The sequence below is a fragment of the Salvelinus alpinus genome, chromosome 25 (assembly GCF_045679555.1).
Source record: "Salvelinus alpinus chromosome 25, SLU_Salpinus.1, whole genome shotgun sequence".
In the NCBI taxonomy this organism is placed as follows: domain Eukaryota; kingdom Metazoa; phylum Chordata; class Actinopteri; order Salmoniformes; family Salmonidae; genus Salvelinus; species Salvelinus alpinus.
In genome coordinates, this window is record NC_092110.1 from 37,827,169 (window position 1) to 37,854,236 (window position 27,068).

Here is a 27,068-nt window from a genome sequence, read left to right on the forward strand (position 1 = left end):
ATAGTCTTGAAACAACATGGTTAAAACTATAATTTTAATATTGTGGATGATCAGTCCTTGCATGCATAGCTCTGTCTGAATTTGAGAGCTCTAACCCCATTCCTCAGTTATTTATCAAAACAGTGGTGGGGTGGCCACTGTTTGAACTGCAGATTGCCCCTTTAAAAACAAACTCTTCTCCTTGTCTGTCATCCTCTGCAGGCACCCAACGAGCGTGCCCGCCTCTACTTCCTGTTGGCCTGGTTCCACGCCGTCATCCAGGAGCGTCTGCGCTATGCCCCGCTGGGCTGGTCCAAGAAGTACGAGTTCGGAGAGTCGGACTTGCGCTCGGCCTGCGACACTGTGGACACCTGGCTGGACGACACCGCTAAGGTCAGTCCACACGCTGTTGTCTCTTACGTTGGGTTCTTTCTGTATGCTGAACGTCTCTTACATTAGATGATGAATCTATCCCAAACCTGATTTCATGTGAATGAAACTCTTATACGGATCTGACTTCTGATATGCAATGCACACATAATATATACATTCTTGCCATTAAGAATGAAGTTGAAGGTCACTCAATAAAAACAAAAAATGACTAGTCTCTAAGTTGGATGTGCGTGGTGACAATAGAACAGGTATTTCTATGGTGGTAACCTTCCATTCTCCTGTTCCTCCACATCCCCAGGGCCGTCAGAACATCTCCCCAGACAAGATCCCCTGGGCAGCGCTGAAGACCCTGATGGCCCAGTCCATCTACGGCGGCCGCATCGACAACGAGTTTGACCAGCGCCTGCTCAACACCTTCCTGGATCGCATCTTCACCACGGGCAGCTTCGACTCAGAGTTCAAACTGGCCTTCAAGGTGGACGGTCACAAGGACATCAAGATGCCCGATGGCATCCGGTCAGTGGCTGGGGTTGGGTGGTAGTTTAATGTACCCCTTACTTTAATGTTATTACAAAAATATAAACGCACCAGGAGTATTTCTGTCAGAAAGCCCTTTTGTGGGGTAAAACGCATTCTGACTGACTGGACCTGGCTCCCTGCCCAGTCATGTGAAATCCATAGATAATGGCCTAATGAATGTATTGACTGGTTTCCTTCTATGAACTGTAACGCAGTGAAATTGTTGCGTTTATTTTTTTCCTGTGTGTGTATCAACTGAAAACTGAGGTGTAGTATACAGTGCATACAAAAAAACTATATATTGTGATCAATTCTCAGTGAAATGTTTGTCATAAAGAAATTCAGGGGAAATGCACACATTTTAGGCATTTCAGGTGATTTTCTACCATTCTCCCTCTCTCAGTAAAAACCTTTCTCTCCCTCCTCTCTCCTCCCTCCTCTCTCAGTAACACTGTTCTGTTTCTTCTCCTCCCTCCTCCCTCAGTAACACTGTTCTGTCTTTGGTTCCAGACGTGAGGAGTTCATGCACTGGGTGGAGATGCTGCCAGACACCCAGACCCCGTCCTGGCTGGGGCTGCCTAGCAACGCTGAGAAGGTCCTGCTCACCACTCAGGGTATGCTATTGGCTGCAGCTGGTTGGCCCTGGCTGCAGCTGCACTCAAGAGGCTTGTCCGGTTTTGTCTGTGGGATCCTTTGTCTGCAGCGAGGAGACTGCTGAAACTCATCACTCATCTTTGGTTTCTCTTCTCTCCATATCTGTTGTAACACATCTTATTTCCACAGGCCTCATTTCCACAAGCCTCATTCTCATCTAACTAGAGAAATGACTACCATTGGTATAGAGCATATTCTAACTTGGGCAAGGATAGGCAACCCTGGTCCTGGAGGGGCCGCAGGCACCATGTTTTTGATTTAACCGACCTGGAAGCCCAGGTGTGTTGAATTCAGGAAATCACTGATTAATTACCTCCATTGGTATTGTGTGGATCCTAGTTGGAACAAAGTCCTGTAGTACCAGTGGCACTCCAGGAACAGGGTTGCCTACCCCTGAACTACAGGAATGATTACCAGGGCCTAAAATGTACTTTTTGGTCCACCAGCCACTTGTATTTTTTACCAGCCCAAATGTTTTTGTCACCTTAATGACATAAAAAAACAAACTGATGACCATGTTTCTAAAACAAAAAATGTATTTAGTAAGAAGTAATGTGGTATATTGCTCAATTATTATTTTTTTTATTTTTTTTGTGACTTGAGTTTTTTAACCAAAATATCAGATGAGACAAAATATTCAGCTGCCCTTTTTAAGGGCGGGAGGTTAACGGGGTAACAGGGCCACTTGAGTCGTGTCTGTGTGCGTGAGAGATTTGGGATCTGACTAGGGCGTCTGAGCTATCAGCTGAAGCAGCAGACTCAAACTAACGTTGAAAAACAACCAAACTTGTGAACAAAACAATTGAAATAGCCAAGAATCACAAGGACAAAGTCTCACCTTGTAGACTTTATAGTAAATTAGACAAACTTTGATGCCTGTGCACAGTGCCTCTTAAAATAAATATATCAGCACTTCACTCAGAGCGCACAGCTCTGACAGGTGTGATTAGCAGCTACGAAACAAAATGGCAGCAGTAATTTGAAAACAGCTACTGCAGCATTTTTTCTTGTGTTAAATCACAACCAGGACACGTGGCTAGTAAAATAGATGTTCTTACCCACCAACACCTAGCTCTTCCTGCATAAGGCAGGTGTTCATTTTATGCCCTGATGACTACCATTTGATACAGAGCATATTCTCTGACTGCTTCCAGTAATGTGGTTGTAGGCCCCTTTCCTCTCCTTATTCCTTTCCTCATATCAGTTCCAGTGTTCTAACCGAAGGCCCCCGTGTGGTAGCCTTACCCATGTGAATGGGAGTGTTCTGTCCAGCAAGAGGGGTGTTCTCACCCTCCAGCAGCTGTATTTCACATTTATCGTGTCTCGCTTGGCTTCCAGTTCCAACTCCCAGCTGTTGATGCATCCATCCCTCCCCATCCACACCTCAATCCATTCACTCATCCCCTTCATCCATCCACTCATCCCCTTCATCCATCCTTTCCCCTTTGGTTACAGCTGATTTTTTTCTCAGAGCCCCAGAAAATGTTTTCACTTCTATATGTCCTCCTTTAAGAAATATTGCATGGTCTCCCTCCATTTTGTTGGTACTGACTTGTTTTTGTTAATGTTGACTTTTGTCGTCTGTCTGTCTTTGACTTTATGTTGTAATCCCTTGTTTTTGATTGTGAAACACAACAACCCTTTTATTAACACTTCTATGAGGATGAGGCAGTACAAGGCTATGTTCTTGGTCCACCGTTGATATCTTCTTCCCACACTCCTCCCCTGGGCTTGTCTCCCCTCCTCCTCTCCTACCTCTCTCCCCTACCTCTCTCCTACCCCTCTCCTGCTCCCCTTGCTGGCTGCTTCAGGCACTGACATGATGGGTAAGATGCTGAAAATGCAGATGCTGGAGGATGAGGATGATCTGGCCTACGAGAAGGAGACTAAGCGCGAGCGCACGGCGTCCACCTCGGCTGAAGCCCAGCCCGCATGGATGCGCACGCTGCTCACCACCGCCACCAACTGGCTGACGCTCATCCCGCAGGTGGTCAACCACCTGAAGCGCACCGTGGAGAACATTAAGGTAACGTCCCGGCAACGTCTCATTTGGTCAGCGTGACGCCTGGGATCTGATGGGCGTTGTGATGCCTTTTTCCTGACACTTCTATTTCCAACCTACACACTGCAATCTCTCTTACATAATGCTTTTTTCCCTTTATGCATTAAGTGATGAATCTATCCCAAACCTGATTTCATGTGAATGAAACTCATATGGATCTGACTTCTGATATGCAATTCACAAACACTGTGGGTGTCTTCAAGGACTATACAGGTGAAAATATCTTGTTTAATCAACTTCTATACATTTAATCCCCCCCCACACACACACACAGGATCCTCTGTTCCGCTTCTTTGAGCGCGAGGTGAAGATGGGCGCCCGCATGCTGCAGGAAGTGCGTCAGGACCTGACTGATGTGGTGCAGGTGTGCGAGGGCAAGAAGAAACAGACCAACGACCTGCGCACCCTCATCAACGACCTCGTCAAAGGTTCTCCTCTCATTCTCTACACAAGATCATCTTCGTTTCACTATCAATATGGTTACATAGTGACAATGTGTGAGGATTACAGTAATAGTCAATGGCTCAAATTCTAATTTAAGATCCATGTGTGGTACTTTTTTGTTTTTATAGAAGTCTTCCATTGACATCAATGGATGTTTTTACTTAGTGGTCAAAAGTTAAACTCATGCAACTCGAGTTAGGAATTTGGCATGTAGTTTCTACAAGGCTTCCCAGTGCTAACGGTGTGTCTCGTCCAGGTATCCTGCCCCGTAGCTGGTGTCGCTACACCGTGCCTGCGTCCATGACTGTTATCCAGTGGGTGGCCGACTTCAGCGAGCGTGTCAAACAGCTGCAGGCCATCTCCCAGGGAGCCGCCAGCGGGGGCGCCAAGGAGCTCAAGGTGCCTTCATCTGACATCCTATATCAAAGGGAAAGGAAGACATAAGTGGATTTGGTGTTGCCTTAAAAGGATTCCATGAACATAGACAGCTGCTTTGCCTAATTCGTTAGGTTGGAATATTGCTAATGTTAGCATCCCATTGGATTTTATTCATTTAAGTCTGAATGACAAACTACTTTTAAGTCCATGAACAAGTTGTCACTTTAAGAGTTAAAAATAAAGCCACTTTGGAAGCAATCCCATTAATGGGTGATTTGCAATGAAATGATACCATAATTGGCCCCGGGAACTTGACATTAGACAAGGTATTGGACTCTAAGCAGTAGTGTTACCCATAACTCTCCACCAACTCTGAATCAGTGTCTTTTCCTGTCCAGAACATCCATGTGTGCCTAGGCAGCCTGTTTGTCCCCGAGGCCTACATCACGGCCACCCGTCAGTACGTGGCCCAGGCCAACAGCTGGTCCCTGGAGGAGCTGTGTCTGGAGGTCAACGTCACCACCGCCCAGGGGGCCGCGCTTGATGCCTGCAGCTTTGGCATCAAAGGTCAGCTCACCAGTATTAGTATACAGTACCAGACAGGTCATTGGGTATTCTCATCCAGAAAGCAAGAATTAAAACCAAAGCTACTTTTAATATAGTTATGGTCTGGCTGTGATCCTCCAGGGCTGGTTTCCTGGACCCATATTAAGTCTAGGCCTGGATTATTAAAATACATTCTCTATCCAATATACATGATCAACCTAAGTGACCTTTACAAACCCCTCTTTCTCCCCGACAGGTCTGAAGCTGCAGGGAGCCACCCACGGCAACAACAAGCTGTCTCTCTCCAATGACATCTCCACAGAGTTGCCACTGACTCAGCTGCGTTGGGTGAAGCAATTGAGCGCCGAGAAGAAGCACATGGTACATCTGAGCCACATAGAATATCATGTACATGGGAATGCACAAATGTGAAGCTTTCTTTAGAATTCAATATCCCCTCGGGGGTATTACATATCAATTTTCTCCACATAGACCAGACCTCCCAATTCCCTTCAATAGATGGTTCATAGAATGTTGGGAGCTAGTCATTCTCCAAATACCATGAACATTGTACTGTTAATGACAACTCGCTTGTATATCCGTCATTCCCACAGGTCACTCTCCCCGTGTACCTGAACTTCACCAGAGCTGATCTCATCTTCACCGTGGACTTTGACATCGCCACCAAGGAAGACCCTCACAACTTCTACGAGCGTGGAGTGGCAGTGCTCTGCACAGAGTAGACTCTGGAATTTGTTTTATTCATCATTCCTATTAATCACTTATTCCTAGTGTAGTCCACAGGGTAATGTAGTCAAGTAACTAGTGGGAGAAGTAACATTTGAATTTAACATTAAGTCATTGGTAAGTGGAAGAAAGTCTGAGTAATGTGGTCAGTTGGATTGTGAAAGGGAAGTTGGAAAGAGGTGAATACGTTTTTTTATGAAGGATTCTGTATGTTATGATGGCGTAAATGACTTGGAAAATAAAGTATCAATGGTTTAACATGGCTAACATGGCTAACTGGGTACTTTTTTTCTTTTTTCTTTTTAAACTTTGGTCCATGATTTAACTGTTACATGCATGACTAAGAATAGCACAGCATTACCAAAGTGAGGTAACCATATTGCTGCTTATCCATCTCAGATATGAGGGACTAAACCAGAGCATTTTGCTTCCACTGTGGGATTAGATTCATCGTTCTGCTTTTTGTAGGCTGAATTACATGCACACTAGCCCCTTGTTGTAATGTGGAATTTTCTCCATAATAGGATAATTGTTCAATGCTTTCATTACAAAGAATCATCTGTAGATGTCTGCCATTCTTGTTTGGAATGCACCCAACGAATTGACATTGAGGGGAGCAGTCAGAACAGATGAAGAGATGCCTTATAATTAACGACCCGTCAATTTGATTTGGTAGAACCGCTTTATTTAATATTAGTCTAAAGCAAATCTGTCAACCACACAATAGAACTAGCAAATGCATGATTTATTCAGTCCGCCAAAATATACAGCACCATAGCAATGCAAATGAATATGGAATGTTATTCCTTACATGAGAATTAAGTTTTTCAAATTAGTGTTTAAAAAAAAAAGTACATTAAGTAAAGAAATAACATTCACGTGTGACACATTCTCCTAGTAAACTTGAATAGCCACAGATTATCACCTAGTCAACTTGTTCTGCAGAAAAAGATGGTCAAAGGTGTCCCTGTTTTTCCACTGTCATGATCCTGCCCACCTGTGTAGATAAGCAGGTATAAGCAATAGTGTCTCTAGGCTAGGGGGTGTTTCTGGTCTTGGACCAACTCACCTCAGGAGGAGAATCCCCAGCCTCCATTTTGGTGACACACTGCTTCTTCCTGTGGCCACAATCTTGTAGTGCCTCTGCTCCTGGAAGACTTAACTTCCTTTTGAAGACACCCCTGAGGGGGATAGTACTGTCGGGAGATTTCTCTGGTATCTGGACAGAGGTTGCTGCCCCCACGAAAGTGGGAAACACCGGTGTGCAAGGTGAGTATTTAGTAGTGAGCACTCCAGAGTCTGCAGATGTCTCTGCCACAGGGCCCCGCCCCTTGCTGTGGCTACATGTCCATAGCTCAGAGTCACTTGCTGACCTCATCTGGACATCAATGAGATGAGGCTCTGTTGGCCCACCACTTTTGATCACTTCTTTGAGGATGACAGTGGGAGGGTGATTGTTCCTTCTTTGGCTCCTGCCCCAATACCTGCAGCTCCCCTGCCTCTGTCGCCTGGGACCAGCGATAGACTCGTCCGAATCTTCTGAGCTCCCGTCATATGGGTCCAAGGACTGAAGCGAGACAGGTATTTTATACTGTTAAGTATAGTATGAATGTAAGTGATTTGCTCATCAATGCTTGTGAATTGCAATCCTACTTACCAAAGAAAGCCACGAATAACGTCCCACCGGCTTGTGTGAACATGTTAGCATCCTTTGAATGGGTTGTCTGCTCTCTGGTGCACTACTTCCACATCCCTGATCAGAGTAACATTGTAGAAACTAGTTACAATGTTATGCACATTTTAGAAACTAGTTAAAATGTGCATAACATTGTAGTTTGGTAACTTAAAATGTTATAAAAACAACAAAAAATTAAGGGTTTTTAACTTGTATCAAAAGGTGAGTGCATGTTAGTTCTTGGTCATGACTCCGTTCCATTACACAAGTCATTGCACAAAGGCATCTTCTGTACAAGGGTGTTTAAGAGCCCGATGCTCAATCTGAACATTAACATGAGTCACTTGCGGTACAAATTCTGGAAGTATAAGGAACTTGCATATCAGCAAGAAAAAAGTTAAATTGATACACATTGATAGGTTTAGTGTTCCCACACGGCCATATCTCCATGTTATTGCACTTGTTTACGGAAGACAAGAGGCCACCACCTGTGCTAATTAGCTATCTAATGTGCTCCGAACACTTGTGTCAGCGTAACTCAGAAAGTGTAGCGGAAGTCAATTTCGTGGATGAATACTGCCTACCCATACAAAAAAAAGAGTGTGTGTAACTGCAGTCTTTCATAAGGGTAGAGTTTGAGAGTTAAGGGCATGCATGCTCATAATTAATTGTAGACTGCCTACCATAACATTTTACTGTCAGTCAAAAGGACATACAATGAGACTATTACCATGGTGCTGGTATCAGACCATCTTGGACTGACATCTGACTCGGAATCAGTACTGGACTCCACTTTACACAGCTCCTACAATAAAATAGGGGAAGAAAGAGAAAAGAGCTATTACATATTACTCACCTCAAAGTTGTGGCACAATAATGTTTACCTAGGTGACTGGCAATCACTTTAACTGTCTAGAATATACAAAATGTGCATACAACTGCATCTTTGAATTTCCTCACCATGTATTTGAATGCAAGCTTATCCACACTACTGGGGCCACCTTCAACAAGACTGTCATCAGGAAAACCTGTGAGTAAAATAAGTCCATGTATATTTTATAAAGGTAAATAATCAGTAGGCCTAATTAGAGTATTTTTTTTCTGTCATCACAATTAATAACGTGACCTCAATTGGCCTACTGTGATAAAAGGCCCACGTTTGTTTTTTTTATCATTGGTTTTTCTGCAGAAACGCACGTCTATTCGGATGAAAACCTAAAGTATGTGCATAAGTCTGTATGCATTCGGTTTTCATTGCTCACTACCATCTGTAAACACTGACACTCAATTCACCCAAAATTACCTGGAAGTGAGTGTTGCTGCTGCCGGTTCGTTGTCGCCATGGTTCTTTGATTGACCACCAACTTCACAGATTTGGACAGGTGCGCCTTGTCAGCATCTCAGCTGACTGCTGTGAATTGATTGACTAGTTTATTCGTTTTCATTGGTTCATTTCAAACAGGTGATTTTACCTTCATGCCTCGTTTGCCAGTATTAAACTTCAATTGGAACAAAAACATTTTTTAATGGTTCTCATCTGTTCAACTCCTGTCCATTTGTATAGGTCACACTCACTGGCGCGAGTCGACTCCAAGTTACCCATGAACGGTGATGCGCATGCTCCATGCGTAAGATCCGGGCTCGAGGAAGGATGAATGTTATTGTTAATTTTAAAGATGGCGGCGGAGGGAGGAGGGAAGGAGTTGAACGAAATTAAAACTCAGTTCAATACACGGGAAGGCGTCTATAAACTCCTCACTCACTCCGAATATAGCCGCCCCAACAGGGTGCCTTTTAATTCCCAGGGTTCAAACCCCGTCAAAGTCTCCTTCGCCAACGTCAATGACCAGTCTGGTAACGGCGACCGAATCTGTTTTAATGTGGGCCGGGAGCTGTACTTCTACATCTACAAAGGCGTTAGAAAGGTAGGTAGCTAAACATTATTATAACAGCTTGCTTATAATTGATGTGTCTTAATTGATGACCACAGGTCAGTGTTGTCCAATTTTCATGGTTTAAGACTAATGCACAGCACTGTGTCCTATAGCACCACCAGTCTGTTCTGACTGCACAGTCCACCTCGTCCAAAAGTGTTGTGGTATGCACGGCGAGCCAGCTAGCAGACTGGCTAACTCTAATCTGACAGTCACAGTTAGGTTGTAACATCTATCAACGGACCACGGACATAGTGGACATTTTACTACAATATTGGCAGTGAATGCATGCTCGTGAAATCACAAGTGTGACCTCTATTTGTACTTCCACTTGGGTGATGACTTACAGTGCACGGATGCCCTGTCTGATGTGACCTAGGAAATCTAGCCTTGAAATGTGTAAAGCTAGCTACATGACTGCTTAAACGACAGTTGTGGACTCAAGAACAAGGTGTTGTTGTGAATGAATTTGCACAATAACTTGCAAATTCACATACATATGAAGATATTATATAACCTCAATCTAAATCTGCATACAAGATTTCCATTGAATGGTTTTGCATTAACTTCCAATGATGTGTTCGATGTGGTGACGTAGGAAGTACTTAATGGAGTTCAATCAGACAGAGGGGCATCTTAGTGAGTGAGTCGCTGTGAACTTTTGGACATGACACGTTGATAATGCAGGGCTACAGGTGCTTGATCCTATTTTCCTCAGTGTGGCAGATAGTAGACCAAATCTGTAGTTTTTCCATTTCTTCCAAGTGTGTAAACAGATCAAAACATCTACAATATTCACAAGGACTATACAGGTGCAAAAATTATATTTTGCCCTGTTTACCAAAACTTGTCAATAATCAACTGACTGGCTTTCTTGATGTCTATAGTATTCTCTCTGGTATGCAATCTGGTTTCTGCACAGGTTATGGATTGTGTCACTGCAACCTTAAATGTCCCTTAATGATGTCGTCATTGCCCTCGATTCTAAGCAGTTGTGCTGCTATTTATATTGACTTTGATACGGTAGACCATTCCATTCTTGTGGGCCGGCTAAGGAGTGTTAGTGTATCTGAGAGAGGTAGTTAGTAAACCAAGCCAAAGATCCCTTGAAGAGTGCAGTGTATAAAGTCAGAACAGCTGCTGTCTCAGCCACTGCCTGTCACCAAGGGAGTACCCCAAGGCTCAATCCTAGGCCCGACACTATCCTCAATTTACATCAACAACATAGCTCAGGCAGTAGGAAACTCTCTCATCCATTTATATGCAGATGATAGTCTTACTCAGCTGGCCCCTCCCTGGATTTTGTGTTAAATGCTCTACAACAAAGTGTTTTTGGTGTCCAACAAGCTTTCTCTACCCTTAACCTTGTTTTGAACAGCTCCAAAACAAAGGTCATATGGTTTGATAAGAAGACTGCCCCTCTCCCCACCGGTGTGATTACTACCTCTGAGGGTTTAGAGCTTGAGGTAGTCACCTCATACAAGTACTTGGGAGCATGGCTAGATGGTACACTGTCCTTCTCTCAGCACATATCAAAGCTGCAGGCTAAGGTTGCATCTAGACTTGGTTTCCTCTATTGTAATCCCTCCTCTTTCACCCCAGCTGCCAAACTAACCCTGATTCAGATGACCATCCTACCCATGCTAGATTACGGAGACGTAATTTATAGATCGGCAGGTAAGGCTGCTGTCGAGCGGCTAGATGTTCTTTACCATTCGGCCATCAGATTTTCCACCAATGCTCCTTATAGGACACATCACTGCACTCTATACTCCTCTGTAAACTGGTCATCTCTGTTTACCCATCGCAAGATCCACTGGTTGATGCTTATTTATAAAACCCTCTTAGGCCTCACTCCCCCCTATCTGAGATATCTACTGCAGCCCTCATCCTCCACATACAACACCCTTTCTGTCAGTCACATTCTGTTAAAGGTCCCCGAACCACACACATCCCTGGGTCGCTCGTCTTTTCAGTCCGCTGCAGCTAGCGACAGGAACGAGCTGCAACAAACACTCAAACTGGACCGTTTTATCTCCATCTCTTCATTCAAAGACTCAATCATGGACACTCTTACTGACAGTTGTGGTTGCTTTGCGTGATGTATTGTTGTCTCTACCTTCTTGCCCTTTGTGCTGTTGTCTGTGCCCAATAATATTTGTACCATGTTTTGTGCTGCTGCCATGTTGTGTTGCTGCCTTGCTGTGTTGTCATGTGTTGCTGCCTTGCTATGTTGTTGTCATAGGTCTCTCTTTATGTAGTGTTGTCTCTCTTGTTGTGATGTGTGTTTTGTCCTATATTTTATTATTTAAAAAATAATAATCCCGTCCAGGCAGAAGGCCTTTTGCCTTTTGGTAGGCCCTCATTGTAAATAAGAATTTGTTCTGAACTGACTTGCCTAGTTAAATAAAGTAAAAATATATTAAGTAAATAAAGTAAAAAAAACTAAAGCGTGTACCTTTCTGACATTCCCTTGCTGGGATATACTATATGGGCCTATGGTTGGAATAGGCCTATGCAAAAAAACAGCTGAGCTGTCTGGAGACACAAGAAAACTTTCCACTCGAAAACTTTCCGATCTGCTGATGGTGTCAACCATTCACCAGTGCGACTGTTATGCTAGTAAACTCACTGTGCCCCTGAGGCATTTTTAATAAAGCACAAAGCCAAGACGCTAGAGTTGCATGCCCTGGTCTGATTCTTAATGTCAGTATTGTTCATAACACACAGCATCAAGCCCCCTGAGACACTACATTGTCATGTAGGCCTTTATTTCAGGAAGATATTTGTTAAGGGTGTCTTTTTGATGTCCTCTGATTATTACAATTGATTGTACTGTAATGCAATTGAACTATTGACTTCAAAGGCCACGTCATAGACCTAGTTACCACTTCAACAGGCTTTTCGTGTTTGCTGTTTATGTTCAAAGAATTCTGTGTCATCATGAGCACTCTACTCAAGTTGGCTTTGTTGCTTTTGCATGCCACCCTTGATGCTTTGATCTGCGATTTGATCAAGAGCCGAAAACACACAACACTGAAAAGGTTACTGCCCTAATCATATCTCACTGTTTTTTTTTGTACTCTTCTCTTTCAGGCGGCTGACTTGAGCAAGCCTATCGACAAGAGGATATACAAGGGAACACAGCCCACATGTCATGACTTCAACCACCTGACGGCCACGGCGGACGGCGTCTCCCTGCTGGTGGGCTTCTCGGCAGGCCAAGTGCAGCTCATCGACCCCATCAAGAAGGAAACCAGTAAGCTCTTCAATGAGGAAGTAAGTTGTCATGAAAGTCTCAAAAGAAATGTAAAGCCACATAAAGCTGTGATTGGCTAAAACCACCATAGATTTGGGGTAGAGAGAAATGTCGTTTTGTTACTGACTTCAAATAGAATTTTTTGACATAACTCAATGAAAGCCATTGTTGCTTACATTTGAATGTTTTTTGTTCCTTGTCTCCCTCTTCCCTTTCTCTCCCAAAACGCTTTCCCCAGAGACTAATAGACAAATCCAGAGTGTCTTGTGTAAAATGGGTGCCCGGCTTGGAGAGGTTGTTCCTAGTCGCTCATTCCAGTGGAAACATGTACTTGTACAACGTAGAAAACACGTGTGGCACCACGGCGCCTCACTACCAGTTGCTCAAACAGGGCAAGAACTACTCGGTGCACACATGTAAGAGCAAGTCCACGCGCAACCCTTTGCTCAAATGGACGGTGGGCGAGGGAGCGCTCAACGAGTTTGCCTTTTCACCTGACGGGAAGTTCCTGGCGTGTGTCAGCCAGGACGGCTTCCTTCGGGTCTTCAACTTTGACGCGGTGGAGCTGCACGGGACCATGAAAAGCTACTTTGGGGGTCTGCTGTGCATGTGCTGGAGTCCGGACGGAAAGTACATTGTCGCGGGGGGCGAGGATGATCTGGTGACCGTGTGGTCGTTTGTGGACTGCCGGGTTATCGCGCGCGGTCACGGACACAAATCATGGGTCAGCGTGGTGGCGTTTGACCACTACACAACCAGCGTGGAGGATGCAGACCCTATGGAGTTCAGCGGCAGCGACGAGGACTTCCAGGGTCTCCACTTTGGTCGCGACCGGGCCAACAGTACGCAGTCCCGGCTCTCCAAACGCAACTCCACGGACAGTCGGACAGTACACACCACGTACAGGTTTGGCTCAGTGGGCCAGGACACTCAGCTGTGCTTGTGGGACCTCACAGAAGATATCCTTTTCCCCCACCTCCCGCTTTCCCGGACAAGAACACACACCAATGTGATGAACGCTACCAGCCCCCCGGCGGGAGGTGGAGTCGCTGGTGACATGGTGAACAATGTGAGTAATAACCCTAGCACGAACGACAGCGGCGCCAACACCCCCAGTAACTCCCTCTCCTCTCCCCTGCCACGCTCCAACAGCTTACCGCACTCGCCAGCTATGACTGCCAACAACAAGAGCAGTGCCATCGCCTCGGGTGTCAGCAAGTTCGCCACGCTCTCCCTTCACGATCGCAAAGAGCAGCACCAGGAGACGGACCACAAACGGAACCACAGCATGGGTCACATTAGCAGCAAGAGCAGTGACAAGCTCAACATGCTCACCAAATCCAGAACAGACCCTGCAAAGACTCTGGGGACACTGCTCTGTCCCCGCATGGAAGACCTACCCCTACTAGAGCCTCTTATCTGTAAAAAGATAGCACATGAGAGACTGACTGTCTTAATATTTCTTGAGGACTGTATAGTGACAGCTTGTCAGGAGGGATTTATTTGGACATGGGCGAGGCCTGGAAAAGTGGTAAGTTCTTTTTGAATAGAATTTAAGTTTTGCATAATACCCATGCATTTCTCTTTGTGGTTAATTTGGGCACTGCAAGGATCCATTTTGAAAACTTTAGTATAATTGTGGACATTTTGGACAGCATTGTGTTGGGATCTCCTACATGTCACATCTCAATCTGTCTGTATGTGTGTGTTTTGTGTTCATCTGCCACCCCGTGCAAAGCCCATACATTTTCAAAATATGAATAATGGTTAAGACGCTTGTATGTTATGTACAATCAAGTCCCCTGGTGGATAAGTAAGTGCACTTAGGCAGCACTCCTTATCAGTGGAAAGAAGACATTGATCCCAACCGAGTGTGTTTGTGTGCATCGGCTCGAAAACACCCATATTGACTCGTTACCATCCCACAATGCACCGCAGCATAACCAAGCAGGACCTCTGCACGCTCACCCACTACACAGATTCTTTCAGCTTTCTACGTTAATGTATTATATTCACTGCATCATGCACTCACTAACTGCTGTGCAAAGGCCATTTGAATACAGGAAAGTGGGAGAAGGAAGATGAGGGGTGGTTCATTTGATGCTTTGAAAACTTTCCACAATGCCAAATCTCCTTGTTTTCCTTTCCAGGGTTTGTCATCCCAAAAGCAAGCCGTCTCTCCCAGTGGAACGATAATATAGCCAACACTATTTCTGCTGCTAAGAAACCTGCATTACACCAGAGCCCGGTGCTGCTCTTCACCCCACAATGCATTGCAAGTTTTTTCCTTTTATTTTTTTCCTTTCTCTTGTTACTTTTTCTATTCTCTCTTTATTTTTTGGTTATCATTCACATGGCCTAGATGGTAGAAGTATTCAAATACAGAAATGGAAAGGGTGAGGAGACATTTTGGATAGTGATTCTAATGTATTTTCTGGACTTTTGAAATGTTTTTTTTTATTATTTGTCTTTTTTCGCTCCCACATCGCACTAGACTGTTTTCTGGACTTTGAGCTTGGCTTAGTTAGATGCAAACCAATCAAATTATGCTTGTGTTTGAAAATGAGAGTTCACCCAACTTTCATAATTCCTATGCAAGTGGTCCATGGACCATAGTCTAAAAACTGCACACAAAAATCAAGTTGTTTAGCCTTTATGATTTTGAAGATGTGCACTGTCAAAGGGTATTAAAGTTGCTAGAGTCCCAACTGTTTTCTTGACCTAGCTACAGACGATCGCAGGTTTTGATGTGCCTTGTCTTCCGTTCAGAAGACAGTCTCAGTCATCGTAGGTGTGGTTTTTTTCAGTCACTCCTGGCTCATAGGCTGCATTCAAGGTAAGAAAAAGATTAACAAATTAAATTTGAGTGAACTAACCCTTTAGCATCCAAGGATTTGCCTCTAACCAAATTCTTTACAAGTATTTTATTTTATTTTATAGAATCTCCCCATTGAGAACTTTGCACAGATTTTGTTACAGTGACTGCAAAAACCACACCTACGATGACTGAGACTGTCTTCTGAACGGAAGACAAGGCACATCAAAACCTGCGATCGTCTGTAGCTAGGTCAATACTAAACAAAAATATAAACACAACATAAAACAATTTCAACGATTTTAATGTGTTACAGTTCATACAAGGAAATCAGTCAATTTAAATAATTTCATTAGGCCCTAACATTACTGGGAATACAGATATGCATCTGTTGGTCAGATACCAACAAACAAAAAAAGTAGGGGCGTGTATCGGAAAACCAGTCGGTATCTGGTGTGACCACCATTTGCCTCATGCAGCGCGACACATCTCCTTCACATAGAGTTGATCAGGCTGTTGATTGTGGCCTGTGGAATGTTGTCCCTCAATGGCTGTGCGAAGTTGCTGGATATTGGCGGGAACTGGAACACGCTGTCGATCCAGAGCATCCCAAACGTGCTCAATGGGTGACATGTCTGGTGAGTAACACAACATGTTGGTCCCATTTTTAATGAGCTGAAATAAAAGATTCCAGAAATGTTCCATATGCACAAAAAGCTTATTTCTCTCAAATTTTGTGCGCAAATTAGTTTACATCCCAGTTAGTGAGCATTTCTCCTTTGCCAAGATAATCCATCCACCTGACAGGTGTGGCATATCAAGAAGCTGATTAAACAGCATGATCATTACACAGGTGCACCATGTACTGTGGACAGTAAAAGGCCACTTTAAAATGTGCAGATTTGTCACACACCACAATGCCACTGATGTCTCAAGTTTTGGGGGAGTGTGCGATTGGCATGCTGACTGCAGAAATGTCCAACAGAGCTGTTGCCAGAGAATGTAATGTTCATTTCTCTACCATGAGCTGCCTCCAACGTCTTTTAGAGCATTTGGCAGTACGTCTAACCAGCCTCACAACCGTAGGTCACGGAGCACGTGTAACCAGCCCAGGACATCCACATCCGGCTTCTTTACCTGTGGGATCGTCTGAGGAAGGGTGGGGGATTCTCAGAAGTATTTCTGTTTGTAATAAAGCCCTTTTGTGGGGAAAAACATATTCTGATTGGCTGGGCCTGGCTCCCCAGTGTGTGGGCCTATGCCCACTCATGGCTGCGCCCCTATCCAGTCATGTGAAATCGATAGTTTAGAGCCTAATGAATGTATTTCAATTGACTGATTTCCTTCTATGAACTGTAACTCAGTAAAATACTTAAATTGTTGCATTTTATTTTTGTTCAGTATAGTTTATTAGAGGAAAATGGCTTTACATTTTGGGTGTGCAATAACTCTGACAGCTGTTAGGAGGAGAAATTATTACACATCTTTTATATCTAGTAAAGGAACACTCTACCCGAAAACTATATTTTGTTATTTTTTTGTTATTGTTGATATAGTCCCAATGTTTTGCATGTCAGCAATCAAGTTTTCAAGATGTGTAACTTTTGAAATTCAATATACTGGCTGTATTTCTGTACTTTTGAGTTATACAGTACCAGTCAAAAGTTTAGACATCTACTCATTCAAGGGTTTTTCTTTTATTTTTACTATTTTCTTCATTGTAGAATAATAGTAAAGACATAAACGATTACATAACACATGGAATCATATAGTAGCTAAAAAAGTGTAAAACAAATCAAATATTTGAGATTCTTCAAAGTAGCCACCCTTTGCCTTGATGACAGCTTTGCACACGCCTGGCATTCTCTCAACCAGCTTCACCGGGAATGCTTTTCCAACAGTCTTGAAGGAGTTCCCACATGCTGAGCACTTGTTGGTTGCTTCAGTTGGTTTGAGGTCGGGTTATTGTGGAGGCCAGGTCATCTGATGCAGCACTCCATCACTTTCCTTGTTGGTCGAATAGCCCTTACACAGTCTGGAGGTGTGTTGGGTCATTGTCCTGTTGAAAAACAAATGATAGTCCCACTAAGCACAAACCAGCTGGGATGGCGTATCACTGCAGAATGCTGTGGTAACCGTGCTGGTTAAGTGTGCCTTAAATTCTAAATAAATTTGTGTCACCCGCAAAGCACCATCACACCACCTCCTCCATGCTTCACGGTGGGAACCACACATTCAGAGAAAATCCGATCACCTACTCTGCATCTCACAAAGACACGGCGGTTGGAACCAAAAATCTCCAATTTGGACTCATCAGACCAAAGGACAAATTTCCACCGGTCTAATGTCCATTGCTCGTGTTTCTTGGCCCAAGCAAGTCTCTTCTTCTTATTGGTGTACTTTAGTAGTGGTTTCTTTGCAGTAATTTGACCATGAAGGCCTGATTCACGTAATAAGGGGTGGCAGGTAGCCTAGTGGTAAGAGCGTTGGACCAGTAACCGAATCCTCGAGCTGACAAGGTAAAAAAAATTGTGTGGCAGATGGTAGACCCCCCCCTCCAAAAAAAATCTGTCGTTCTGCCCCTGAGGAAGGCAGTTAACCCACTGTTCCCTGGGTGCAGAAAACGTGGATGCCGATTTAAGGCAGCCCCCCCGCACCTCTCTGATTTCAGAGGGTTTGGGTTAAATGCAGAAGGCACATTTCAGTTAAAGGCATTCCGTTGTACAACTGACTAGGTATTCCCCTTTCCCTAATGTTGATGTCTGTTACTTGAACTCTGTGAAGCATTTATTTGGCTGGTACAGTAAAACTGGTAACTCTAATGAACCTATCCTCTGCAGCAGAGGTAACTCTGGGTCTTCCTTTCCTGTGGCGGTCCTCATGAGAGCCAGTTTCATCACAGCACTTGATGGTTTTTGTGACTAAACTTGAAGAAAAGTTATTGAAATGTTCCGTATTGACTTACCTTCATGTCTTAAGGTAATGTAATGATGTTTTATCTTTGCTTATTTGAGCTGTTCTTGCCATAATAAAGACTTCGCCCTATTTGGGAAAATACCATCTTCTGTATACCACCCCAACCATGTCACAACACAACTGATTGGCTCAAACGCATTAAGAAGGAAAGAATTTCCACAAATTAACTTTTAACAAGGCACACCTGTTAATTGAAATGCATTCCAGATGACTACCTCATGAATCTGGTTGAGAGAATGCCAAGAGTGTGCAAAGCTGTCAAAGGCAAAGGGTGGCTACTTTGAAGAATCGCAAATATATTTTGATTTGTTTAACACTTTTTTTGGTTACTACATGATTCCATGTGTTATTTCATAGTTTTGATGTCTTCACTATTTTTCTACAATGTAGAAAATAGTAAAAAAATATATATAAAAACCCTGGAATGAGTAGGTGTGTCCAAACTTTTGACTGGTACTGTATATCTTAACTTGATTGCTGGACATGCAAAACATTTTTGGACTATATCAACAATGGACTAATGAAACAAATACCAAAATATTGTTTTTGTGTAGGGTGTTCCTTTAAGCATTTATTGTAATTATTTCAAAATAAAATCTGCTCTATCGTATTATTGGAATTCAGTGAGTGATCGGGGTAATAGCAAATTATTACTGTAGTGTAAGTTCTAATCGTTTAAGGAAATGGTTATATTTCTAATACAGAAAAATATACATTCATTATATTAAAATCTTGAGTATGCAGTTCTTTTCTCTTATATCAAAATACATCTGGATGAATTTTGTACACGAGATTAATGTATTAAATGCTCGAATTATACGCTTAAAATAATCACAATGTGCAGAAGTCAGACAAAGCAGCTGTCAACTTCACAAATATTATGACGCTCAGGAAGTCTTATAGACTAAGATAAAGAAAATTATATATTTTGCTTACCATCAGCAACACTTTTCTATGTGTCCCAAAAGACCCACAGTAGGACCTTGTTCCGTGTGACACCTATTTAAGGAGTTAAGTGACTCCACACTAACCACAGAAGGAACGAATGGTGAAGTGAATATATTTTTTGATTGTGGTTAACATTTGACACTTTTTTTATTCTTCATTAAAAAGGTATATATTCTATTACACTTGTATTGTTACTGATTTTGTTTGTCCATTTTATTGTGCAGATTGATTTTTATAAGTGCTTGGTGAAATGTTTTTACATTTGGGTTGTAAAGATAAGATACACGTCATGAAACACACTTTCACTTTGCTTGTTCCCATACAATACGTGCTGGGATAAGTATGGACGTACACTGTATATGCCTTTCATTGCATATGTACAATAATACCTCTGTCTCAAATTACTTCGATACAGTCTGTCACAGTATTGGAAAATCTTATGTCATTGAACAAAAGGCAAAAACATTCACAGAACTTAACTTACAAAATATGTTGCTTTTTCTCAATAGTTTATACATGTTAGACTCTTATGGCAATGCAGTAGTACAGGGGTAGGCAACCCTGTTCCTGATGGAACTGGAGGATTTTGTTCCAACTAGGCACCACACCTGATCAACTGAGGTAATTGATCAGTTTAGTGATAAATTCAACCCACCTGGTCTTCCGGGTTGGTTAAATCAAAAACATGACGTGCCTACGGCCCTCCAGGCCCAGGGGCGATACTAAAACACATTGAGAGTTTATGGAGTTGGTTACTTTTGTAATTGTCATGTACTCGACTATTGCTTTGGAAGTCGCAGGTGGTCTAGGAAATCTACCATTTTGATTATATCAAAAAGATATACTCTGTGGAGCAAAAAAGAGAGAATTTCCAAAAATCTGATTTTATCTAGCACTGGGATACAATGTACTGTGCTGAATCAATGAACTTACCAAGGAACTAACACCTGATCTTTCATCATTTTATTAAATACACTGAGTGTACAAAACATTAGGAACATATTGAGTTGCACCCCCTGCTTTTGCCCTCAGAACAGCCTCATATTTCTCATTGAATGGACTCTACAAGTTGTTGGAAGTGTTTTGCAAGGATGCTGTCCCATGTTGACTTTAATGCTTCCCACAGTTGTGTCAAGTTGGGATGGATGTCCTTTGGGTGGTGGACCATTCTTGATACACACGGGAAACTGTTGAGCATGGGAAAACCCAGCATTGTTGCAGTTGCTGATACAATCAAACTGGTGCGCCTGGCACCTACTACCATATCCCGTTCAAAGGCACTTAAATATTTTGTTTTGCCCCTTCACCCTCAATGGCACACATACACAATCCATGTCTCAAGGCTTAAAAATCCTTCTTTAACCTGTCTCCTCCCCTTCATCTACACTGATTGAAGTGGATTTAACAAGTGACATCAATAAGGGATCATAGCTTTCACCTGGATTCTCCTGGTCAGTCTGTCATGGAAAGAGCAGGTGTTCCTAATGTTTTGTACATTCAGTGTATATCAGAGCTCGTCCTTGAAGTTCTGCGTTGCATGCGAGTAGTCATTAGCTCACTTTTGAGCAAATTTATCAACAACCGTTAATAACATGACACACCTAGTTAGGAAATGGTTGGGTTATTAACGGTCAATAGGCATCTTCTCATTTGCCTAACACTGATGACCGAGTCAAATATACTTTGGGGATCATGTTGTATTTCATCTGCCGGAATGATGACTTATACAAATTAACCCTGGTAATTATTGCTATGGGACATTCCTTTGTCCAACACCATGTTAGCATTGCTCACAAGAAAGCATCAGGCTTTGAAGTAGCTAAGTAGCTTTGTTCAACAATGTCTAACCAAATAAAAAAAAATCTAATCCGAGTAGGTACAACAGGTCTGTTGAACAGCAACAGTTCTTAAGAATTGGGGCTCTCAGTAGCCACCAGGTTTCCTATCCAGAGGAGGCATGTAGTAGGTCTTGAAAGCAGAGCAGTGGGATTCATCCCTTGGCTGTTGGGTAAAGAGGAGAAAAAAGGGGTTAACAGAAAAATATGAACAACACGCTATTCTACTGAGTACTGAGGCTGTAAATCAAGGGTCTCAGAGTAGGAATGTTGATCTAGGATGTGTGTTGCTTTTTAGATCATAATGAATAAGATTACATGGACGGATGGGGTCTGATCCTAGACCAGCACTCCTACTCTGAGATTCTTGACACATACAGCCTCAGATGTTATTTAAGATGTGCACTAAAGTCATGTCTGTACAGGACATTTTGTCGTCGGGAGTAGCCATACTAGTGATTAGAGCGTTGGGGCCAGTAACCGAAAGGTTGCTGGATCGAATCCCCGAGCTGACAAAGTAAGAAAATTTAAAAAAGTCGTTCTGCAAGACAGTTAACCCACTGTTCCCCGGGCGCCGAAGACGTGGATGTCGATTAAGGCAGCCCCCCGCATCTCTCTGATTCAGAGGGGTTGGGTTAAATGCAAAAGACACATTTCAGTTGAAGGCATTCAGTTGTACAACTGACTACGTATCCCCCTTTCCCATATGGATGTCCTAAAATGTACACTGTAATACAGTCTGTTTACCTTAGCCAACCGCGAGTGGCACTTTTTTGATGTGATGGCTGGGAGGGACCCACGGTGAGTGATGGTGAGAACTGGCACTGTGCTAACAGGGTAGGTAATCTGGGGTGCAGGCACTACCACATTGAGCTTTGGTAATTCCACCTGTGGGGCGTTGCGTCTGATCAGAGGCTCGGCAACGTGCTTAATGTTGTGCTGCAAAACAGAAGAATATTATGCCATCATAAGAGACTAGCCCCATCATAGTAGGGCAAAGTACATCCAAATTATGGAATATTTTGTCATTTTTCCAGTATGTAGCATATTAAGACATTTTATCCTACCCTTTGTAATGTGGTTGATTACTCATAAAATGTGATGTAGGGTCAACTTTTTTAGGAGATGTGTCTGTCTCTTACCTGCCTCCTGCCCTGTCTGGCCATGCGCCGCAGGTGATCCACAGAGTTGGGGGTGCCACTGCTCTCTCCTCCCTCTACAGTCACAATGGCCCTGCGCAGACTATCAGCTCTCCTCTCCGCCAGCCTGAGACAAGGACAGGAGGAGGGAAGATAGCATTTACCATATGAATTCAATTAAATACTTTATCTCTCACACTACACATACTACAATAATAAATCACAGTATGTCTATGTATTTGTTATACAGTACAGTTTGTGTGCTTACCGTAGCTCTCTAAAAAAGATGTGCTGTAGCGCCGCTCTTGCGCCAATGCGCTCCTCTGGGTCGTAGGTCAGCATCTGGTAGAGCAACGACAGACTGGGTCCTGAACAGTTTGGGATGAGCTGAGATATTCCACTGCCTTTCCGCAGAGGGAAGTCAAAACGCATCGCCCTAGACCTGTCAAAAAATGTATGTACAACACTGTCACTGAGGACAATGATTTCCACTGAACATACTGTAAGTCATTGGTCTTCATTACATGATAAGCGTATCTAACAAACGTACTGAGGGAATTTTTGAAGGAGACTGTTGTCAGGTGTACCCAAAACATCATGGATCTTGGTCACCTGATCCAACTCATTGGTTCCCGGAAACAGAGGGCTGAGACTGAAATACACAAACATGATGGTCTGTGATGTCATCAAGGCTATTTTACACGACAGCAGCTGTTCACGAATGTCTGTGGCTTCGGCCGTAGAGGAACACAACGCTAAGGCCATAACCAAAGTCTCCTACTAGAATGGACATAAACAGTTCTGTATCTAATTTGATGATAGATGAAAGGTACCTGATGATCTCGTAGAAAACACATCCTACACTCCACATGTCCATCTTGTGGGAGTAATAGCCATCTGTGAGGAGGCACTCTGGGGCTCTGTACCAGCGGGTGGAGATGTATTCTGTGTGGGGGGGCTTGGAGTGCAAACTCCTGCATGAGCCAAAGTCTCCAAGTTTGAGCACGTCGTGCTATGGAAGCAACCAACCAAGTCATGGACAACATATGGTAAACAATGTAACAGTAACAGTTCTGATTTACAGGCAAGGTTTTCAGCATCATAATTATTATTATTATTTTTATTTATTTTTTTATTAACTTACTTTGATTAGAATGTTCTCTGGCTTAATGTCCCGGTGAAAGATCCCGTTGCTGTACGAAAATAACAATAGGGTACAACTGTTTAGTTTTAGGGGAAGAAAAAAAAAACAGACCCTTAAAACCCCCCTCTGTGCCAGTGAAAGGTCTGTAGGAAATGTATTTATACATGGACTAGATCCCATCTCCATATTTTCATTCTTACCTATGCATATGATCGAGTGACTTGCAAAGTTGGTACATGTAGTGTCTGATTTTACTTTCTGGCAAAGGTTGCTGCCTCCCTGCAAGTGAGACAAGTTAGCAATGCACAAGATAACTGAATGGGGAATAGTATTTGATGTGCTGTAGTTACAGTTGTGGTAGACGTTTTATGTCATTCACAGTAGCAGTTTCACTGTGTGTCTGACCTCGTATGAACTCATAGATGTTCATCTCCATCAGCTCACATACCAAGGACAGAGTCCCTGACTCTTTGTCACTGTAACACATTGAATGAATCAGACAAAATGATCATGTTATTATTCGGTTGAGGCTTCACACAAACAATTCAAAAGACAGGGACAAACATTGTACTCACAATATCAATTCATGCAGCTGAATGATGTTTGGGTGAGGGTTCAGTATTTTCATGGCCTGGACTTCTCGCAGGTTGTTGGCCTGTTCCAGGCTGAACAACAAACAAAAAAACATGTAGCGAAACCTGTTATTAACTCTGTAACAGACTGATAACCACCAACACATGTTAAATTAACTTTCTTTATATTGTAGAGAACATGTATCATGTCATGACTTCTTTTCAAAGACGATTCACAAAATTGAGAGTTAGAGTAGTTAACTATATATGTTAAACGTTAATGTACAGACTTAGAAAAATCTGTTCTAAAAAGCAACATTGTCCCTAACCGAACTCAACCTCACTAGGTCACAGTTAGGGTATGTTGACAGTGACTTCCAGTTGGATAGGCAGGGTTGTCATGCTGCTAGCTCAAGTTTCAAGGCAAGGGTCCACACACACAGAGGACGTAGAGCACCTCAAGGCAAACAGCAGGCAGAACAATTATAAGGCAGCATACCTGATAGTTAGTTACCTGCTGAGTGACTGCTTCATCGTTTTACACGCATAATATTTCCCATCTTTCAGGTTTTGAGCCTTCACCACTTCTGAAAATGTCCCTTCTCCAATTTTGTTGATTATCTTGTAATCTGCATAACAAAACAGAGTTTAGACATGTAGCTAACGTTACTCTTGTAATAAGTAAGAAAAAAAACATGCAGCTCTAGCTAGCAGCTATCTAGCTGTATAAATATATGAGAATATGAAAAGTTGCCTGGAACAGAATTTGACATGCCACGATATTTCCTAGCCAATGTAAGGTTAGCTAACGATAGCTAGTAACGTAGTACAGGCAAGCAAGCGATCAACGTACTATCCATTCTTCAAAGTGTTCACTGCACAGAAGTAGATTATCCATACTAGTCCTATATTTAAATAACACATTGCGATAAATTCATGGAACAGCCGTGTTGTGGCAAGATTGCTAGTTGGCTGATCTAGCTAGCTCCTCCAAGATTGAAAGCCTGGAGAGAAAAAAACGTCTTGCTGCTCTAGCTAGCCATGTTAGCTGGGCCGTCACCTTGGTAACCAGGCACGCCTCACCCTCAACTCTCTGACCAAAAAGGTGGATGATTGAAAACAATACATTTGTCTCGTTACAATAGCGCAATAGTTACGCCTCGATCACACCGACATTACTAAAATGGTACGCAGCACAATTTGGATATGTGTGCAACAAAAGTTCAACATTAACCTTCTGCTACCATCTCTGTCAAACCGTCTACGTATATGTTAGCTAAATCCAACGTATGCACCACACAGAACGTACTATTTGGGCCTCTGTAACGCAATAGTGCAAGGCACACGCAGCGTTCCATTGGAAATTAATGTACTTCTGGTATATCAAAATGTCTGACTTAATCGGTGTGATTGAGGCGTTACAGTGGCTGGCTGGGTGGCTATCTATGCAGAACAAAAATATAAACGCAACTTGCAACAATTGGGTGGGCATAGGCCTACCCAGTTGGGAGCTAGGCCGACCCACTGGAGAGCCGGGCCCAGCCAATAAGAAAACGTTTTTCCCCACATAAGGGCTTTATTACAGACAGAAATACTCCTAGGTTTCATCAGCTGTCTGGGTGGCTGGCACGATCCAGCAGGTGAAGAAGCCGGATGTGGAGGTCCTGGGCTGGCATGGTCTGCGGTTGTGAGGCCGGTTGGACATACTGCCAAATTCTCTAAAACAACGTTGGAGGTGGCTTACGGTATAAAAATAAACATTAAATTATCCGGCAACAGCTCTGATGGATATTGCTGCAGTCAGCATGACAATTGCACACTCCCTCAAAACTAAAGACATATGTGGCTTTGTGTGACAAAACTGCCCATTTTAGTGGACTTTTGTCCCCAGCACAAGGTGCACCTGTGTAATGATCATGCTGTTTAATCAGTTTTTGTGCTATTTCTGGGCTATTTTATTTCAGCTTATTAAACATGGGACCAACACATTACATGTTGCATTTATATTTTATATTTTTGTTCAGTGTATATATATATATATATATATATATATATATATATATATATATATATATATATATATATATATATATATATATATATATATATACAGTTGAAGTCGGAAGTTTACATATACTTAGGTTGAAGTCATTAAAACTCGTTTTTCAACCACTCCACACATTTCTTGTTAACAAACTATAGTTTTGGCAAGTCGGTTAGGACATCTACTGTGTGCATGACACAAGTAATTTTTCCAACAATAGTTTACAGACAGATTTTTTTATTTTTTTTATCACACTTGTGATTCACTGTATCACAATTCCAGTGGGTCAGAAGTTTACATACACTAAGTTGACTGTGCCTTTAAACAGCTTGGAAATTTTCAGAAAATTATGTCATGGCTTTAGAAGCTTCTGATAGGCTAATTGACATGATTTGAGTCAATTGGAGGTGTACCTTTTGATGTATTTGAAGGCCTACCTTCAAACTCAGTGCCTCTTTGCTTGACATCGTGGGAAAATCAAAAGAAATCAGCCAAGACCTCAGAAAAAAAATTGTAGATCTCCACAAATCTGGTTCCTCATTGGGAGCAATTTCCAAACGCCTGAAGGTACCACGTTCATTTGTACAAACAATAGTACGCAAGTATAAACACCATGGGACCACGCAATCGTCATTCCGCTCAGGAAGAAGACACATTCTGTCTCCTAGAGATGAACGTACTTTGGTGCGAAAAGTGCAAATCAATCTCAGAACAACAGCAAAGGACCATGTGAAGATGCTGGAGGAAACGGGTACAAAAATATCTATATCCACAGTAAAACGAGTCCTATATCGACATAACCTGAAAGGCCGTTCAGCAAGGAAGAAGCCACTGCTCGAAAACCGCCATAAAAAAAGCCAGACTACGGTTTGCAACTCCACATTGGGACAAGGATCATACTTTTTGGAGAAATGTCCTCTGGTCTGATGAAGCTGTTTGGCCATAGTTATGTTTGGAGGAAAAAGGGGGAGGCTTGCAAGCCAAAGAACACCATCCCAACCGTGA

General features: G+C 42.8%; 4 protein-coding genes and 2 non-coding genes across 7 annotated transcripts in view; 4 read left to right on the forward strand and 2 right to left on the reverse strand.

The window, feature by feature from the left end:
• The window catches only part of dync1h1 (dynein, cytoplasmic 1, heavy chain 1), a 48,085-nt gene extending 42,096 nt beyond the window's left edge, over nt 1-5,989 (forward strand). Inside the window, exons 67-75 of the mRNA XM_071366664.1 lie at nt 202-372; nt 671-888; nt 1,402-1,505; nt 3,357-3,571; nt 3,882-4,035; nt 4,308-4,450; nt 4,828-4,996; nt 5,232-5,356; nt 5,590-5,989. Of these exons, the coding sequence (XP_071222765.1) occupies nt 202-372; nt 671-888; nt 1,402-1,505; nt 3,357-3,571; nt 3,882-4,035; nt 4,308-4,450; nt 4,828-4,996; nt 5,232-5,356; nt 5,590-5,718 (1,428 nt within the window). The 3' untranslated portion in view covers nt 5,719-5,989. The remainder of the gene's footprint in view (nt 1-201; nt 373-670; nt 889-1,401; nt 1,506-3,356; nt 3,572-3,881; nt 4,036-4,307; nt 4,451-4,827; nt 4,997-5,231; nt 5,357-5,589) is intronic.
• LOC139554061 (small nucleolar RNA SNORD50) lies at nt 434-505 on the forward strand. Its single transcript, XR_011670795.1, has one exon. It is a non-coding gene; the product is annotated as a small nucleolar RNA SNORD50 (small nucleolar RNA).
• LOC139554064 (small nucleolar RNA SNORD50) lies at nt 3,710-3,779 on the forward strand. The gene has a single exon (XR_011670798.1). It is a non-coding gene; the product is annotated as a small nucleolar RNA SNORD50 (small nucleolar RNA).
• Nucleotides 5,990-6,390: 401 nt separating the features above from the next.
• Nucleotides 6,391-9,035, reverse strand: LOC139553909 (uncharacterized). The gene is made up of 6 exons (XM_071366674.1): nt 8,973-9,035; nt 8,701-8,808; nt 8,358-8,425; nt 8,128-8,202; nt 7,380-7,475; nt 6,391-7,289 (listed from the first exon to the last, which is right to left on the reverse strand). Exons 2-6 carry the CDS (start codon nt 8,738-8,740, stop codon nt 6,759-6,761), a joined length of 810 nt encoding a protein of 269 aa, XP_071222775.1. The 5' UTR covers nt 8,741-8,808; nt 8,973-9,035; the 3' UTR covers nt 6,391-6,758.
• LOC139553906 (WD repeat-containing protein 20-like) lies at nt 8,989-19,509 on the forward strand. Its single transcript, XM_071366665.1, has 4 exons — nt 8,989-9,322; nt 12,428-12,610; nt 12,829-14,121; nt 14,741-19,509. Exons 1-4 carry the CDS (start codon nt 9,053-9,055, stop codon nt 14,789-14,791), a joined length of 1,797 nt encoding a protein of 598 aa, XP_071222766.1. The 5' UTR covers nt 8,989-9,052; the 3' UTR covers nt 14,792-19,509.
• An 18-nt stretch (nt 19,510-19,527) lies between these two features.
• Nucleotides 19,528-25,294, reverse strand: LOC139553908 (MAPK/MAK/MRK overlapping kinase-like). 2 transcript variants are annotated; one of them, XM_071366672.1, is made up of 12 exons: nt 24,873-25,294; nt 24,534-24,648; nt 24,023-24,112; nt 23,853-23,923; nt 23,648-23,726; nt 23,448-23,496; nt 23,137-23,315; nt 22,854-22,955; nt 22,572-22,745; nt 22,307-22,430; nt 21,912-22,103; nt 19,528-21,330 (listed from the first exon to the last, which is right to left on the reverse strand). In XM_071366672.1, exons 1-12 carry the CDS (start codon nt 24,877-24,879, stop codon nt 21,253-21,255), a joined length of 1,260 nt encoding a protein of 419 aa, XP_071222773.1. In that variant the 5' UTR covers nt 24,880-25,294; the 3' UTR covers nt 19,528-21,252. The 2 variants fall into 2 exon arrangements, with proteins under 2 accessions (XP_071222773.1, XP_071222774.1); XM_071366673.1 differs by lacking the exon at nt 24,873-25,294 and having other exon boundaries at nt 24,519-24,648.
• Between the last annotated feature and the right edge of the window lie 1,774 nt (nt 25,295-27,068).

Bases quoted from the DNA above. Each gene is read 5' to 3' on its own strand.
- LOC139553906 (XM_071366665.1), top strand. From the start codon at position 9,053: ATGTTATTGTTAATTTTAAAGATGGCGGCGGAGGGAGGAGGGAAGGAG. The intron at 12,611-12,828 runs GTAAGTTGTCAT...CGCTTTCCCCAG, and splicing joins GTAAGCTCTTCAATGAGGAA to AGACTAATAGACAAATCCAG. The intron at 14,122-14,740 runs GTAAGTTCTTTT...TTTCCTTTCCAG, and splicing joins GGGCGAGGCCTGGAAAAGTG to GGTTTGTCATCCCAAAAGCA.
- LOC139553908 (XM_071366672.1), bottom strand. The intron at 22,956-23,136 runs GTACCTTTCATC...TGTGTATTTCAG, and splicing joins GTTTTCTACGAGATCATCAG to TCTCAGCCCTCTGTTTCCGG. The intron at 22,746-22,853 runs GTACGTTTGTTA...ATTTTTTGACAG, and splicing joins CTCCTTCAAAAATTCCCTCA to GTCTAGGGCGATGCGTTTTG.
- LOC139553909 (XM_071366674.1), bottom strand. From the start codon at position 8,740: ATGGCGACAACGAACCGGCAGCAGCAACACTCACTTCCAG. The intron at 8,426-8,700 runs GTAATTTTGGGT...TTTTACTCACAG, and splicing joins GCAGCAACACTCACTTCCAG to GTTTTCCTGATGACAGTCTT. The intron at 7,476-8,127 runs GTAATAGTCTCA...TACTCTGATCAG, and splicing joins GGTCTGATACCAGCACCATG to GGATGTGGAAGTAGTGCACC.